The 14,722-nt window shown below is 40.8% G+C and overlaps 1 protein-coding gene across 1 annotated transcript; it reads left to right on the top strand.

The window, feature by feature from the left end:
• Nucleotides 1–13,415: 13,415 nt before the first annotated feature.
• Nucleotides 13,416–14,513, top strand: LOC118422902 (vicilin-like seed storage protein At2g18540). The gene is made up of 2 exons (XM_035830750.1): nucleotides 13,416–13,491; nucleotides 14,062–14,513. The coding sequence occupies exons 1-2, from the start codon at nucleotides 13,416–13,418 to the stop codon at nucleotides 14,511–14,513; spliced, it is 528 nt and encodes a 175-aa protein (XP_035686643.1).
• The last annotated feature ends 209 nt before the right edge of the window (nucleotides 14,514–14,722 follow it).

Raw genomic sequence — 14,722 nt, 5'->3', positions numbered from 1 at the left:
GGTCGCCGAACTCTAGTTTTTCTTGTTTTACCAAAATAGCAAAAATGTGAGGGGGGTTGAATAGTTTTGCATGCGACTGTACATTTTGCATTTAAATTACACCTAACAGACCATCGAGGCCTGGTTGAACACAATGGCACTATTTGTTCATTGTTCATATTGGTCTATGAATAAATTACCAGTTTTGTGATTTTGCATGAGTGTTACATGTCATATCCCTGTTAATCCATGTATTAGGAAAGTAACAATGCTAAATCTAGTCAATATGGATTCTTTTCAATTTTGTAGTGTGCTAAATGGCTGCTTAAGTGTATTCCAACAGGACAAGCTCATAAATGTGCTTCCTTCGGGGATGGCCTCCAGTGCTGAAGTAATATTTCTTGGACACATCTCTGAGGAACACTACGTGAGCCTTGAGCCTGGAGAGCAGGTAAATAAAATAGTTACATATTTTCTTATTTCCAACCATAACATATTTGGATGGCACATGACAGCCCAGGCATGCATGTGTGTCAGTTTTTCACAGAAAAATTACGAAAAATATGACTGTCCATTTATATTCTTGATTCATGTATGCACAATTATTAACATGTATTTGAAGCAATGACATAATATAATGTCCTTGCTTGAATAGAATATAGTAACTTATCTACTGATATTACTTCCAACTCACTAGCTTCGACCCTACTCAAAAACATATGGATTTGATAATGGTTGCTTGGAGTTGTCCCCATAAATATGGCTTGAATATATTGTGTTATCTTATGCAACAGACTGATGATAAAGGTGACCAGTGGCTGGACACCGGGTACACTTACAGTGGCCTAGATGACGTAGACAGCTCACCTACCTATTTACCCAACATACCCACAACGAAGAACTTCTTTGATACCTTGAACTCATAGGAGGTAAAAATATATCTTTCTTATCACCGTTTTGTTCTAGCTTAGTTCAAGAAGGACAATGTAAAACATTTTCTGTATCTTGGGCATCCTTTTTACTACACTAGAGATGGCCTATAGAGCATTGTAAGTTAAGGGCTTAACCATTGCAAATTGAAAATGTGCATTGCTCGTTTTTCAAAGGAAATTGACACACATGTATAACACATACACACATACATTATACATGCAATATATGTGTGTGGAATTAACCATATGGATTTTCATTTCTAGGTTTCACCTGATATCACCACCATCCCTTCCACTGAGGACAGCGAGGTAAGTATTTTCTTCTACATTTATGTTCATTAATGGAAAATTCACGAGACTTACCAACCTTTTTTGCGTGCGTGTTGTATTTGACATTAAACTCCTCACTTACTTACTTCTTTGCGTTGGTGTGCTTGCTATTTGCCATTAAACACAATGGAAACCATTCATACTATGCATCGGGTATGTTGTGAGTCGATACTCTTCTCAGCGATCACCTACATCCAAATTGACCACTTTTGCTCGGTCTGTGGGCAGGTTTGACTGTATTTGCGCTGAGCACACCAACCCTGTACAAAGAAAAAAGAAAGAAAGAATCAACAGATTACACATAAAGATGACCATATACCATTAACACTTTCATTCATTGAAGCATTAATGTAATTGAAGATGCAATGTATTCTATGTTGGTTATTAGGAAGAAATCATTCCAAGCAAGAAGAGGAGAAGGGCTAGAAGGCTGTTTCCTTCCACAACAGACTCAGAGGTATATTTATGTTTCATCTAAACCAATTGTAATGATAAATGGCACCCCTTATAGTCCTGTTGAAAGTCGCCTACAAATCAGTTTAATTCTAACCAATGCCCTATCTTGTACTAACTAGAGTATGCTTTCACATAATACATTTCAGTGACATTCTCTGTGTGTCAGCCTGTCAGGTATGCTACACCTGGGTATTCATTTTACCATATATACTTACTCTATACAACTTCACTTGCTCTATACAGGAAGAAGACAACAAACAAACAGGCAAAATGGTAGAAAAAAACGAGGCGCCGACAAAGACAACAGTACCCTCCACCTGCAAAAGAGGTATTTTTGTACTTTTCTTCATACATGTATCAAAAGGGATGAGTAGCCCAGACAGTTGATTTTAGTCTAGTCCACTCAGCTCTCAATTCAGTTATTTCTTAACAGTTTGCAGTTAGTGTGACATTCTGCAAGCACATGTTACTTATTGAGAACTGAATGGAAGCTTGTTGGTAAACATTTTACATTGTGTGCAGAAATAAGGCGTATTAAAAACTTTACAAAGGAGATAGTGATTGAGTGACAAGTGAGTGTCACTTCCATGGTCATATTTGTGTTGTTTACAGAGACTGATATAAATTTTACTTGTTATTGTGTATTTTTGTTCCAGGCTCAATCAAGTGTCAGTGACAGCGACTGGGGTACAACTACAATGGTAAGGATTGAATTCAACACATAAAATCATATAAGGATTTTTGTGCGCAAGGAGTAACATTTATTTTACAAGCAGGTGTTAACCCTTTTTATCTTATTTCACCTTTTCCAAAAATGAATCATAATTCCAACATAGCATTTCTTCATTCTAAACACAAAAATTATCAGCCTTAAGTACATAATGATATTCATATTTCATGCAAAAAATGCATGTTTTAACACCATTTTGTTTTTGTTGACTTTTCAGTCTCAACAGTCATGTCACATGGGACACAAGGCGATATTCCACGGAAGGACAAAGGCTGTGACAAAAAATGAACTTCTGGACATTCTGGTTTCCACAGAAATCAAGAAGCACAGCACGAAGATGCAAGTGACACAAATATCTTGTAATAGCTCTTTTTTGATAGACATATCTGCAAACTCAGATGTAAAATCAGTAGATTCACATGTAGATGCCATGGGGGGCTGGGTATGGGTATGCTCCAAAAATAGATCGTATTCAAAGAAGGTAATAACATTAAGGAGGATTTCCTATTTCTGTCAATCAGAACCAACGTTGAAAAAGGCTGTTGTAAGGGCGAAATATAGCTGCTCAGGAGAAGAGTTACCTTATGTTTTTATACAATATAGATTTAATGGTCCACCTTGTCAGGTTAACAGAAAACCACATGGCAATGCTAAAAGCTCTTCCACACTAACAAAATCATATGTCCGCTGTAACCCAAGCACCATTCAAATGGTTAAGGAAAGGAAAGAAGAAAACCCGACAGCAGGGCCCTCCAGAATATGTTTTGAAGTATCAAAAGCTATGGGATCAAGTGCAGGTGTAAACACACAATGCAAACTTCCACGGGGCACCAAACAAGTATCAGACATAATCAGAAAAAGTAAGGGTATGCAGTTAGACGATCCAGTTTTCCGTGCAATGTCTTTCATGAAAGTTCACGAATCTGATTCTGAAGATAGGTTCTATCGAGGCATGATTCAAACACCCAAGTCAAGTGTTCATATATTATACAATGACCGGCAACTTAATGACATTTCAAACTTCTGTACACTTGATTCTCCAGCTGATAGTATTTTAGGGGCTGACATAACATTCAGGTTAGGGAAATTCTGGGTCCTTGCAACAACATATAAGCATTTAAATCTAAGGGTAAAAGGGACTGATGTGTCCCCAGCAATCATCGGGCCTATGTTTTTAGTACAAGATAAGAATAGAGAATCATATGCACCACTTTTCCAGCAAATAGCCAATGTAAAGCCAAAACTGAGAGATGAACTAAAAGGATATGGGACAGATGGGGAAAGTAACTTGATACAATCTTTACACAGTGCATTTCCAAATGCCAAGGGATATAGATGCACCCTCCATCTGTTTAGGAACATCAAGGAACAATGCCGCCAATACAACATACCAATTGCGAAACGGAATATTGATGATTTAAACAACCTCTGTCTAAACACTGAAGATTTTGAAAATGATTGTGCCTTATTGGAAACTAATTGGATGGGAACAGGTCATGATAATATGGACAAATTCATAAAATACTTCAGAAAGCAAATTTTCTCAGTCCTCAAAGATCAGGTTTTAGTCACAGACGGTAATAATAATCATCTAATAGTATACACAAAATGCCTGTGAGTCTCTCAATGCAAAGATTAAACGATGGGAATCATTTCAAGAAAAGAAACTTGATGAATTTACCCAAGACATCAAAGATTTGGTTAGTTGGCAGGTAGAAAACATTGTAATGGCATAGCTGGGTTTGTCAGCTGATTGGGAAGTAAGGAATAAAAACTTACAGAAACCACCTGAATTGATAATAGACAAGAACATCGATATCACAGACAGAGAAAACAGGAAAAAAGAGCAGCTATATTTGGGATATTCATGTAATGACAATGATAGCAATAGCACTTACAGCACTGAAGATGACATGGGGAGGGGAGAAGCAGTAGAGATGGAAATAGAGACGGAAGAAGAGGAATGGGGTGTATGGGGTAGGGCATTTAAGTTAACTGACACATGATTGTCAGATACTATGGTCAAGGGTTTGATACTTAAAGCTAAAAACTTAGTTGATTCAGGGTTGATTAGAGAAGGTTTTGGTGGGGGAAAAGAGAGGATAGTAGCAAGTGAGAGCTCTGGGGCACCACATTGTGTTGTGCCAATAAAAGGGGGTGGGTTTAAATGCGTATGCTAGGGGTATAAAGCAATCACATTGTGTGCACACAGTCTTGCTGCGGCATGTCACTGCAACGACCTTCTTTTTTATGTGAATTATATTGTTAAAAGGGGTATTAGACCTAAACTTACTCCACTGTGTACAGGTAAAGCTGCACAGCCAGGCAGAAGAAAACAGATCACCAGAAAAAGAAGACGAAACTCCCCTACCAGAGTAAGTGTACCAGCAAGTGTACCGGCTGCAGCAAGTGTACTTCCAAGGCTCATTCGACCCCCCCCCCCTTCGTATTTTCAAAACGGCTTACTGTATGATAATTAAATTTGCAGGAAAGGTTGTGCTCATCGAGTTTTATAATTCCTAAAATTTTTATATCATTACGACGTAATATGACGTAATAATGACGTCATTAATTGATATTTTTGGCTAAAACGGGGAATTACCATAATACCTAAATACCTCACTCAAAAAGTTACCAATAAAGGTTTCTTATTAATATTTAAGTGTTATAAGACTTCTGTTGTCAAAAGTCGACGCAACGACGTCAAAATGGCGTCATAGAATGACGTCATCTGTAGTTTAGCTATCCGCCATCTTGGATTATCAACCTTAATTTTTTCAAGATACATTTTTTTTTCAACATATAACGCTAAAATGGATTAAAAACGATCAAATGAATGTTTTCTGTAAGAAAATACCAATTAGTGATGAAATTTGAGTGAAAATAAGCTTGTTATACTTTTCATCATGATATTGTCGGCCATCTTGGATTTTGACCAATTACGTCATCTCACTAGCATAATTTATGAATATTTAATTATAAATGTTCAACTAAGATGTCTTAGATATTAATGATATATGAAAAGATGTTTAGTTTAGCAAGAAAATCTTAAAATCCCATTGTTTAAACCAAAATTAGTGATTTTGGAAAAATTTGCCTGTTAGAAACCCATTGCCATGGCAACACGAAAAAACATAAACTTCCCCAATTTTTTAGGAAATTGTTGCCAACAATATTTTAGGAAAACTCATCAAGTTTGGTTGTTGTAGCTTAAGCCGTTTGGGAGCTATAGGGGTTCAAAGTTGGCGCGGACACTTTTACCCCCCCCCCCCCCAGTCTAGATAGGGTTAAGATGCATCAGGCGGAGACATCATTTGTTTGATCCTGCCAAAGTAACATTTGAGGTGGATCGTCGAGGGGTTTCTAATGAACAGTTTGAGCATGTACAGCAGGTTATGGGTCATCCAATTACAATAACATAGTTTTTAGGATAAGATTTTTACAGGACAGAGAATCTCAATGAAGAAAGTCAGAAATAATATCAATATGAATGTACAGGTTAATTGTATATTACTTTGTTTTTATGGTATTGGTTGTATGCTATTGATTCATACTAATGACTTCCATGTACAATGTATACAGCACAGATTATAGAATTGATTGAAAAGGAAATGAATGAATGTGATATGTATGAACCTGTGTTCAGGAAGGATGGTATGAATATCAATTGTACTATTTGTAAGCGCCAACATTCCTGTATTTAAACTTGCCGCCTTAAAATAGGTTAGGTAGTCAATTTGCATAAGTTTCCCGCCAAACACACATGCCAACCACCCCGGGGGAAGCAAATCACCACTCCCCAGAAGTCACCCGCGCAGAAGGAAGACAGAGGGCAGAAAAGGCCTGGAGATCAACTCTAGGAAAATTGGGCCTGGTGGAGATCAACCCCAGGAAATTTAGGCCTGGAGATTATTTCTCCAGGAACTTTAGGCTTGGAGACAAGTGTACTCCAAGAAGAAGAAGAAGAAGAAGGCATCAGAGGACAGTCAGCCAGTAGCCGGGAGACCAGACTAAGTTTTACGATTAAGAGCTCACCTTGGAATATACAAGAACTGAGGAGAACCACAGGACACAGGAATTCACTGAGGACACAACAAGGGACCCACTTAAGAAGATTCGGACAAGGGGATAAAACCAGAACTTTCCAGTTTAGTTGGCGGCCTTTGTACAACTACTAACACTGCTAGATTTAACCGTCAAAACGTAAGTCTGCGAGTGCGTGTCCTCTCTCTCAAGACTCCTCAGCAAAGACAAGGTGAGTTCAGTCAAAACATTCTCTAGACCCCGACCCTGGCTGAAGCGCTGAGAGTCAGCGCGCTAACACTATTGATAACAAATTTGACTTATGCAAGTTATGTAACTTATCCAATGTCTGTGAATAATCAATTCTGAGATCTCATACAATTTAACTTAACTGAACCCAACCAATCTGAAGCATCTTCTGCATTTGTATATTTGAAGATAAATGGGAAATTATGAAATAAAGAAATGAATATGACTTTACATGTACTGTGATACCTTGATTCTGCATCCAGGAAAAAACAAACACTTGCCACATATTTTCTATAGAAAAGGAACAGAAAACAAACCATGTATTTTAAGTACAAGTAAGAACTTGCCAAAATTGCTCGATGGACTGGGAGAACTCAGAGAGGCTTAGATTATAGATCACTTCAGAAACAGTATATTTTTTTACAGTCAGTCTCCCTAACTTGTTTGGGAAAACCGTGATACTAAAGAGTTATACTCAAAAATAACAGCGCAATTTACCACTAACAACTTACCGTAGGTCTTGAATGTTGAATAACACCCCTCTGTTCTGCAAATATCACGAAGTTTCTGCAGTATTGGCCACCCTTTTGCGGTATTCAAGTTCTGAGAAATCAGCGATCCGCCATTTTGCTTCTCTAATGCCATAGAACCTTTGACCTTGGTTGCGTAATCAAACATTCCTTGATGACACAGCCAGTGACGCAAGATGTCCGTCAAAACAAGCTAAGGACAGTTACACCGCGGTAAAATGTTTGTCATGTCTAATATTCTTAACGTTATGTTCGACATAGGTGCAATCCAATTTCTACCGGGAAACCTTGCGCTCGCAGTCATTTTTAATGGTATAAACGTCAACGTAACGTTACTGGCCAAGCTTGCCGGGCAATTTGGGGTTGTTCATGATCATGGGAAAGCTAGCTTCTGGGCCGTAGTTCGTGTAAGGGCACGGTAGTATGCCCATTGAGTGGTTGACCAAAGACTGTTTTGAATTGCAAACGTATGAACGGCAAAAGAAAGGGAGGACGGACATTCTAGCAATGACAAGCCCCTTGTGAAACAATTGAATTGGGGGATTAACACCAGCTTGTGACCCGCGACTGACAAGTACTCAGCCTTTGTATGTTGTTGACTGCCGGCTTATCTGCTAATCAACGCATCAGTAAGCAAATTTCGGTAGGGTTCCCTGGCGGAACATGTTAGCAACCAGGTCCAACCAACCATTCATTAATTTATGAAAGCCTTGCAATCACTTCATAGACAAACGTTGCGCCACCACGTTTGTTTAAAGCTTGCCACACATTTGTGTTACTCAACGCTGGTGTTGTCCTATCCTCGCCAGTTTTGTCATTTTCTTCATTAAAGATTGATTTGTCGGTTTGTTGTCCACTTTGGTGAAATTGAAATTACTCCAAGCCGGGGCTACGGCCTTCCAAATATGGTTTGGCCAACGACAGAGTTGAGTTGGTATAATGGACGGTTGCCATGGTGGTGGACTGCGGTACGCCTCAGATGTCTTCATTGGTTTCGTAGTGGGCGTGGCCGATGGTAAGGCAGTGGCGTTATCTTTGACCAAAGGTGGGCTTTCAATGTTTCGGTAGCCTGGTTACCAAACCCCAGCCCGATCCCAAGTATCTATCGCAACACGAAAGATATATTTTGAGGTTGGGGTATGATATCCAGGCTGATGTTTCGGCAGTCCCGTGTCGGCCAGCTGAACGCAAGGGGAAAAGTTGAAACAAGAGTGACAGCCCGGGGTTGCCTGGCGCCTGACACGGAGCGCCGGCGAGTCTGTGACTGTCTGAGTCAGAGTGCGCATAATTAGAAAAATAATGAGTATAGAGTACAGAAAATACAATGGTTTTTTCTTTGGAGCTCTTTGCTTGATTCATTTCCAAAAGTAAACAACACTTGTGTTTTTATTCAAATCCCATCTACAGACCGACAATACCACAGCCTGGATGTTACTATGATTGTGATTATGATTGGCAGTCGTGCGGTTTCATCTGTAATAATATCCAAAACCTACTTAGCATATCGGTACCCTTTGAAAGTGCACAGCGATAATTTTTTTAGGATCGTGTAGGACTTCCAACATTACGTTAGAAATCGTCTGTTAACCCTATCCAGACTGGGCTTTTTGGGCCTTCCCTGCCCTGGGGGGGGGGGGGGGGTCGGGGGGCTCATGCTGTGGGGTCAGCAGCTGTGGCCTAGGTACACAATTATAACTTATTAAAGGTACTTGTCAACATGTGAGACAAATATTTTTGTGCTGTCTTGTTTGTCTGTATTGATTTAATTTGTAGTAAATTATAGACCACCTCATTGGTGTTTCTGGCAACTGTTTGATAAAAAGACAACAAAGTTGTAATGGACATGTCAGCTTTACCACATGCAGAGACTATACAGTAGAAGCCGTTTAATTGCACGGCCTATTTGCCAGTGAATTTCGTGCAATTATCCGGCTGGTGCAATAATGCGAAGCTATCTAGCTGGACCGCACCGGTATGGGATTTTGGGATTCCGTGTAGTTAACAGAAGTGTGCGTTAATCCGTTGTGCAATTAACTGTCTTCTACTGTACTGCCATTTGCTAAGGTATTTGCAACAAAGTCATATGAAAAAAAAAAAAAAAAAACAAGTGATTAAACCTTTTAGGTATATAAGTTACAAACTAAGAAAACTTTACTACAAGTAATAGTTTTGCAAGTGGGAATGCATGCCCTATTAATAATTATTGAAATGAAAATAAAGGGCTGGGAGGTGCCTGCAGTATATAAAAGTGAGGCATAGATGAAGGCAGAAGTTGAAATAGACATTGTACACATTGCTACCAACACGAAAATTACCTGTAACATTCTTGTAGACTTTGCACACATAGCTGCAACCTGCGACATCCTTGTCCATAAATCGTCTTAGCGAATTCGAAATAAGCGCGCGCTCTGACGCTGCTTCCGGGTCAGCAGCCTGACGGGAGGTCAGGGGTTTAAGCAAGAACTACCGGGTCGTGGACCGCCAAACTTGGCAAAAACTCGGAAAAAGGTGCTAGCCAACGAAATGGAGCCAGAGGATGACATCAGGTTTCTCTGTTTTGTTGGTATGGGCGATTTTCTTACTTCTGTCGTACCAAACTGCAATGTTTTTGCGGTACAAAAAAATTCAAAAAGATCGCTTGACAAGTTTTAGCGATAAAGAACTAATCTTTTGATGTCTTGTTATTTTCCTGTCCTTTAACTCATAGCCTAAAAGTCTTTATCATATTTATATAAAATAAGTGTGGTAATATAATTATTGCCATGGAAACGGTTTTATTGTTTGAGTATTAAACATTGCTGATTTAGATAAAGTCGCGGAAGAGAACGCTAATCATCTGTCTCTATGTTCACCTCAAAATATTGTGTTGCAAATTTACCACAGTTGCGCGCACCCACTCAAGAAGGGAAACATACGTTTTAGGTCAGCTTTTATATCTTCTTCAAATGATGAAAAACATCAATATTTTGATAACGGTAAATATAGCTTGGAAAACTTGAGAGCCAAATCCTTGTCTCTCCTAATACCACCCCCCCCCACCCCCTCACATTAGGCGCGATTCGATCGAACGACGAGTCTGCGAGCTATAAATTACGAGAAGGCATGACCCTGACGGGAAGGGGGAACTCTGCAATTTCTTCGTCGGCATCAGGGTCATTCCTCCTCGTAAATTAGAGCTCGCAGACTCGTCGTCCGATCGAATTGCGCCTAATGTGAGGGGGTATAAGCAGCAACCTCGAGTTCCTGCTGAGGGTTATTAATTAGCAACACCTGGAAATAAGAACTTTGTTCAGGTCGGGGCTGTAGTGACTTGTTTTACTACTCGGTGATAAACAGCTGTTTGGTTACGAACAATAATAAACTATATTTATTACATCTGTTGTTTTCGCTCTAACAAAAATTACTGATATTCCTTGCTATTTATAGCACTGTATCCATTGCCACAAGCCTGCCTGATCAGATGGTTTAAAAGAACTACTGAGGCATTGTTATTTAGACTAACGTTAAATATTGTAAACATAAGAACGATGATTAAGAAAAAGATTGACCATTACACAAATTATAATGAGAATGCTCAAATGGGCGCTTCTGCACCCCTGCTATAAGAAACGTCAGGTTCGTTTTTACCCAAATGTCTCTGGATGTGAACTACTCATATCTTTGTGCAGACTTCATAGCTAAGAGCCTAAACAACCTGGTGCGCACACTTCTATACCAAGTTTTTAGGTGTTTCGAAAACATGCCCTTTTCAGACGCTTTCTCCCGCAATGTGGCCTTATTCCTAAGGATGTTCTTGTAGTCTTTCAGTCTCTTGTTGTAAAATCGGGATGCTCTCTCGACCTCTTAGCGAAAATCTCAGTCAGTGTGGCATTTGCCTTACCTTTTCTCATATTCTTTTGACCTTGACTGCTAGCATCGGAGGACGCCGAGTCGCCGGACTATATGGCTACGTTTTCTGTCTCAAGACCAGGGACAGAGGAACCTCTGCCCGGTGAAGGTGAACTGTCAGCACCAGAGTGAGAAACAGCGCCGATCTCCGAGCCAGCAGGGGAAGAACCCTACTCGAACCAGACAGCCCAGGGACATTTGCAGGCACAATGTCCAATTACAAGAAAATTGTGTATATTTCGTGCAATTGTGTATGCTAATTAATACACGTGTATGCTATTCGATTACTATCATCTTAGTTATGGAATAAAAAAGGTTAATGCTTTAGTATCGTTCGCCTTTTTGACCTATTTTATTGTGCGTAATATTTTGAAGAATAGACCTATGCAAATATACGGCCAAATATCATTTGTTAGCAACCTGAGAAGAAACAGCGAAACAGCTGACAATCTTAATCAATGCAAAGAATTTTACCAGGATCTGTATACATCCAAACAGGTGCCTGACACAGAGGTAGAAAATCACCATGGCCATTCACATCCAGCTAGATGAGACGAAGCTGAACCGGAATGAGTGTTGGGAGCTGCCCAAGTCCTACCTACCCCTTCTCCGCAAGGATACGGGGGGGGGGGGGGGGGCAGATGATCCACGCAAGCCTGACCTAGTCTCGGGTTCTCTCGCGAGAACTGAGACTGGGTCATTCCCCTTGACGAAGATTTGCTGGTAGACATCGAAAATTTGGGAGGTATGTACTGTACCTTTACAAAACAGTCATTGATTGAAGAAAATTGTTATAACTGTATCCATACGTGACTGATGAACCTCGTCAACGATGTAAATAGTCAATAATGACTAGTTTCGGGAATGGAGGGAAACTGAATTCCTAAATAATAATCAAAAATATGTCTGGAAGTAAAGAGGCTGCATCTCCATAGCAACTCTTCAGAAAAGCAATGTTCATAAGATTACCGATGTCATAATGATTATTCTCATTTAATACAATTTAAGACCTACCAGCCTTTCTTAGACGACATCGTGACCAACCTGGAGGAGCGGTTTTCCTGACATTGAGCTCCTGGCTGCCTTCAGCGTCTTGGTCCAGATGAGATTCTAATATTCTAAAGTTTAGTAATTCAACTTCTCGGTCTGATTGTAATGCAGTCACAGACAATATTTTTTTTTGGTACTGTGGCACCCTTAATTTTAAACAAGAAGACCTGTTTGCCACAAATAACTGTGGAAGGACAGTATGTCTGGATATTTATTGTGCGTCTGTCATTGAAAGCAGGTTGCAGATATGTGAAATATTGAGAATTGGTTGGGGGTTTCCACATAGTGAAGGTTCCCATTGCAAATGACCGTCAATTCATTATTAAAAAAATGATAAGATACAGCACATGGTGCTTTCCGGTGTGAGTGTATGAAATAAATCTGTTTCGATATGCAGCTTTGCCTAGCCTGGTTGACTGTGAGTACATGGTATACTCTTATCATTATTTTTATTTGGTAATACTCTTCCCCGGCACGATGGAGCACCAAAGTCTTGAAGTTCGGCGAAATCTGGTTATCAATTCTCTGGAAGAAGACCGCCGGATTTGTGGACAATCCTCTAAATTACAACTTTCCAGGTGACAGAAGAATTCTTTCAACAACAAGCTGCTTGGTATGTATCAGCAGTGTGTATCACTTACTACAAATATACATGAGTTAACATTGTGGTCTGTTATTTTAGCGGTTGAGGAGATATAAAGACGTCACATAAAGGTATCATTGGAAAAGGTTTTGGACCTGCTTTCAGAACCAATTAAGAGTTAGGATGATTACGTTTTATCAGTTGCATAGCAAGCACTTCAGTCACTGAAGTCTATTCTAGCGTAAAAAAAATAACAATGACAAATTTGTTTTGATGTCAATGGTGGCAGGGATTACGTTACGGTCTAAGGTGCGTATTAATGTTACACATGTGCTTTATTTTTACAAACATTTGTCGTGACCAATCATGTTTCGGTACCAAACTAAACGGTCGCTGTCCGTAAGTTTCATTCCACGATGACAAAGAATCACAAACCAGAGTAAGTCTTTTTTTCTTGTCTTGTAGTGTTTTTTCGTTTGCACTGAAACTTCCTGATGAAGTATTTAAGGCGAAAACAATATCTTTGCTTCCTTTCTGCAACACATTGCATATTGGCACGTAAAAGAAAGTCACGTATCTTGCACCGTTTCAATTCTAAACCATATATAAATTTGAATCAACGAAGCTAATTTGTTGCAGCATGGAAATGGACACCAGCGACGATCATGGGGGTGGCGGAGCTCGGCGGCTGGGGGTGGCCGAGAGGGAGCGATAAGCCGTGGAGCGGGAGGAAAGGGAAAGGTGAGCAAATTTTGACATTCTAGTGAAACTCCGCTCATTTTGTACATGAAGTAACATAACCTCCCTTTTGGCATGTGTTTTCGGATCCTGATAGCCCATATTATTTGTTTACATTGAATTAATGAAGCGCCCGTATGGTGACAGTCATTAGTAATGTAGTTAATTATCACGCAGTACAATTTGGAATGAGGTATTCATAAAGATGAAATACTTTCCGAAAACCAAGGATGTATGTGAATATTTGATGTACCAATGATATTTCGTTTTAACTTCGTAAAACGTTACACCAAAACGCTAACCCTGTTCGGTAGAACGCCGCATACTGGCACAGTAAAAGTTGAAATAGATAATATTTACGGCTCATTGCGTTTTCAAGAGAAACTCTAGTTCTAAAACCTTGTAAGCACGTGTTTATATCAATATAGCAAGAAGCCAAATATAGTATTCGTGGAAAATAACTAGTACATGATTTCGTCTTTTTGTCAGGAACGTACCTCGTCCCGCTCCGGCCCAGTCGCTGAGCTTCGCCCCTCAGTGGCTCCGTTTTGGGACTTTTGGGGCGGGAGTCAGCGGGCGCCAGGGCCAGGGAGCAGCGGGCGTCGGCGTCGGTGGGGGCCAGGGAGCGGCGGGAGCAGCGGTCGTCGGCGTCAGCGGACGCCAGGGCCAGGGAGCATCGGGCGTCGGCGGGCGGCAGGGCCAGGGAGCGGCGGGAGCAGCGGGACGAGGCGTCGGCGGGCACCAGGGCCAGGAAGCGGCGGGAGCAACGGGACGAGGCGTCGGCGGGCACCAGGGCCAGGAAGCGGCGGGAGCCGCGGGACGAGGCGTTGGCGGGCACTAGGGCCAGGGAGCGGCTGGAGCAACGGGACGAGGCGTCGGCGGGCACCAGGGCCAGGAAGCGGCGGGAGCCGCGGGACGAGGCGTCGGCGGGCACCAGGGCCAGGGAGCGGCGGGAGCAGCGGGACGAGGCGTTGGCGGGCACCAGGGGCAGGGAGCGGATGCCGGCGTGGCCGTGGCAGGTGTAGCACGTAAGTTATACTTTGAAATTTATGAAACATTCTCTTTAAGTATTTTTCCTAAACGATGTACGCATTTCACCCCTGAAGCTTGTTTTAGTGGATCCTGATAATATTAGCAATATTCATTCATTCATGCATGCATGTATTCCGGAATTCCTTGATTCCTGGGTTGATTTATTAATTTATTAAGCCTTGATTTACCATCTATTCAATTA

This window comes from Branchiostoma floridae, chromosome 9 (assembly GCF_000003815.2).
Source record: "Branchiostoma floridae strain S238N-H82 chromosome 9, Bfl_VNyyK, whole genome shotgun sequence".
NCBI lineage: Eukaryota > Metazoa > Chordata > Leptocardii > Amphioxiformes > Branchiostomatidae > Branchiostoma > Branchiostoma floridae.
Note: the sequence above shows the minus strand (reverse complement) of the source record. Positions and strands in the feature narration are given on the sequence as shown.

Coding starts and splice junctions, on each gene's coding strand:
- LOC118422902 (XM_035830750.1), top strand. CDS start 13,416: ATGGGGGTGGCGGAGCTCGGCGGCTGGGGGTGGCCGAGAGGGAGCGAT. Junction 13,492..14,061: donor GAGCGGGAGGAAAGGGAAAG/GTGAGCAAATTT, acceptor GGCGGGAGTCAG/CGGGCGCCAGGGCCAGGGAG.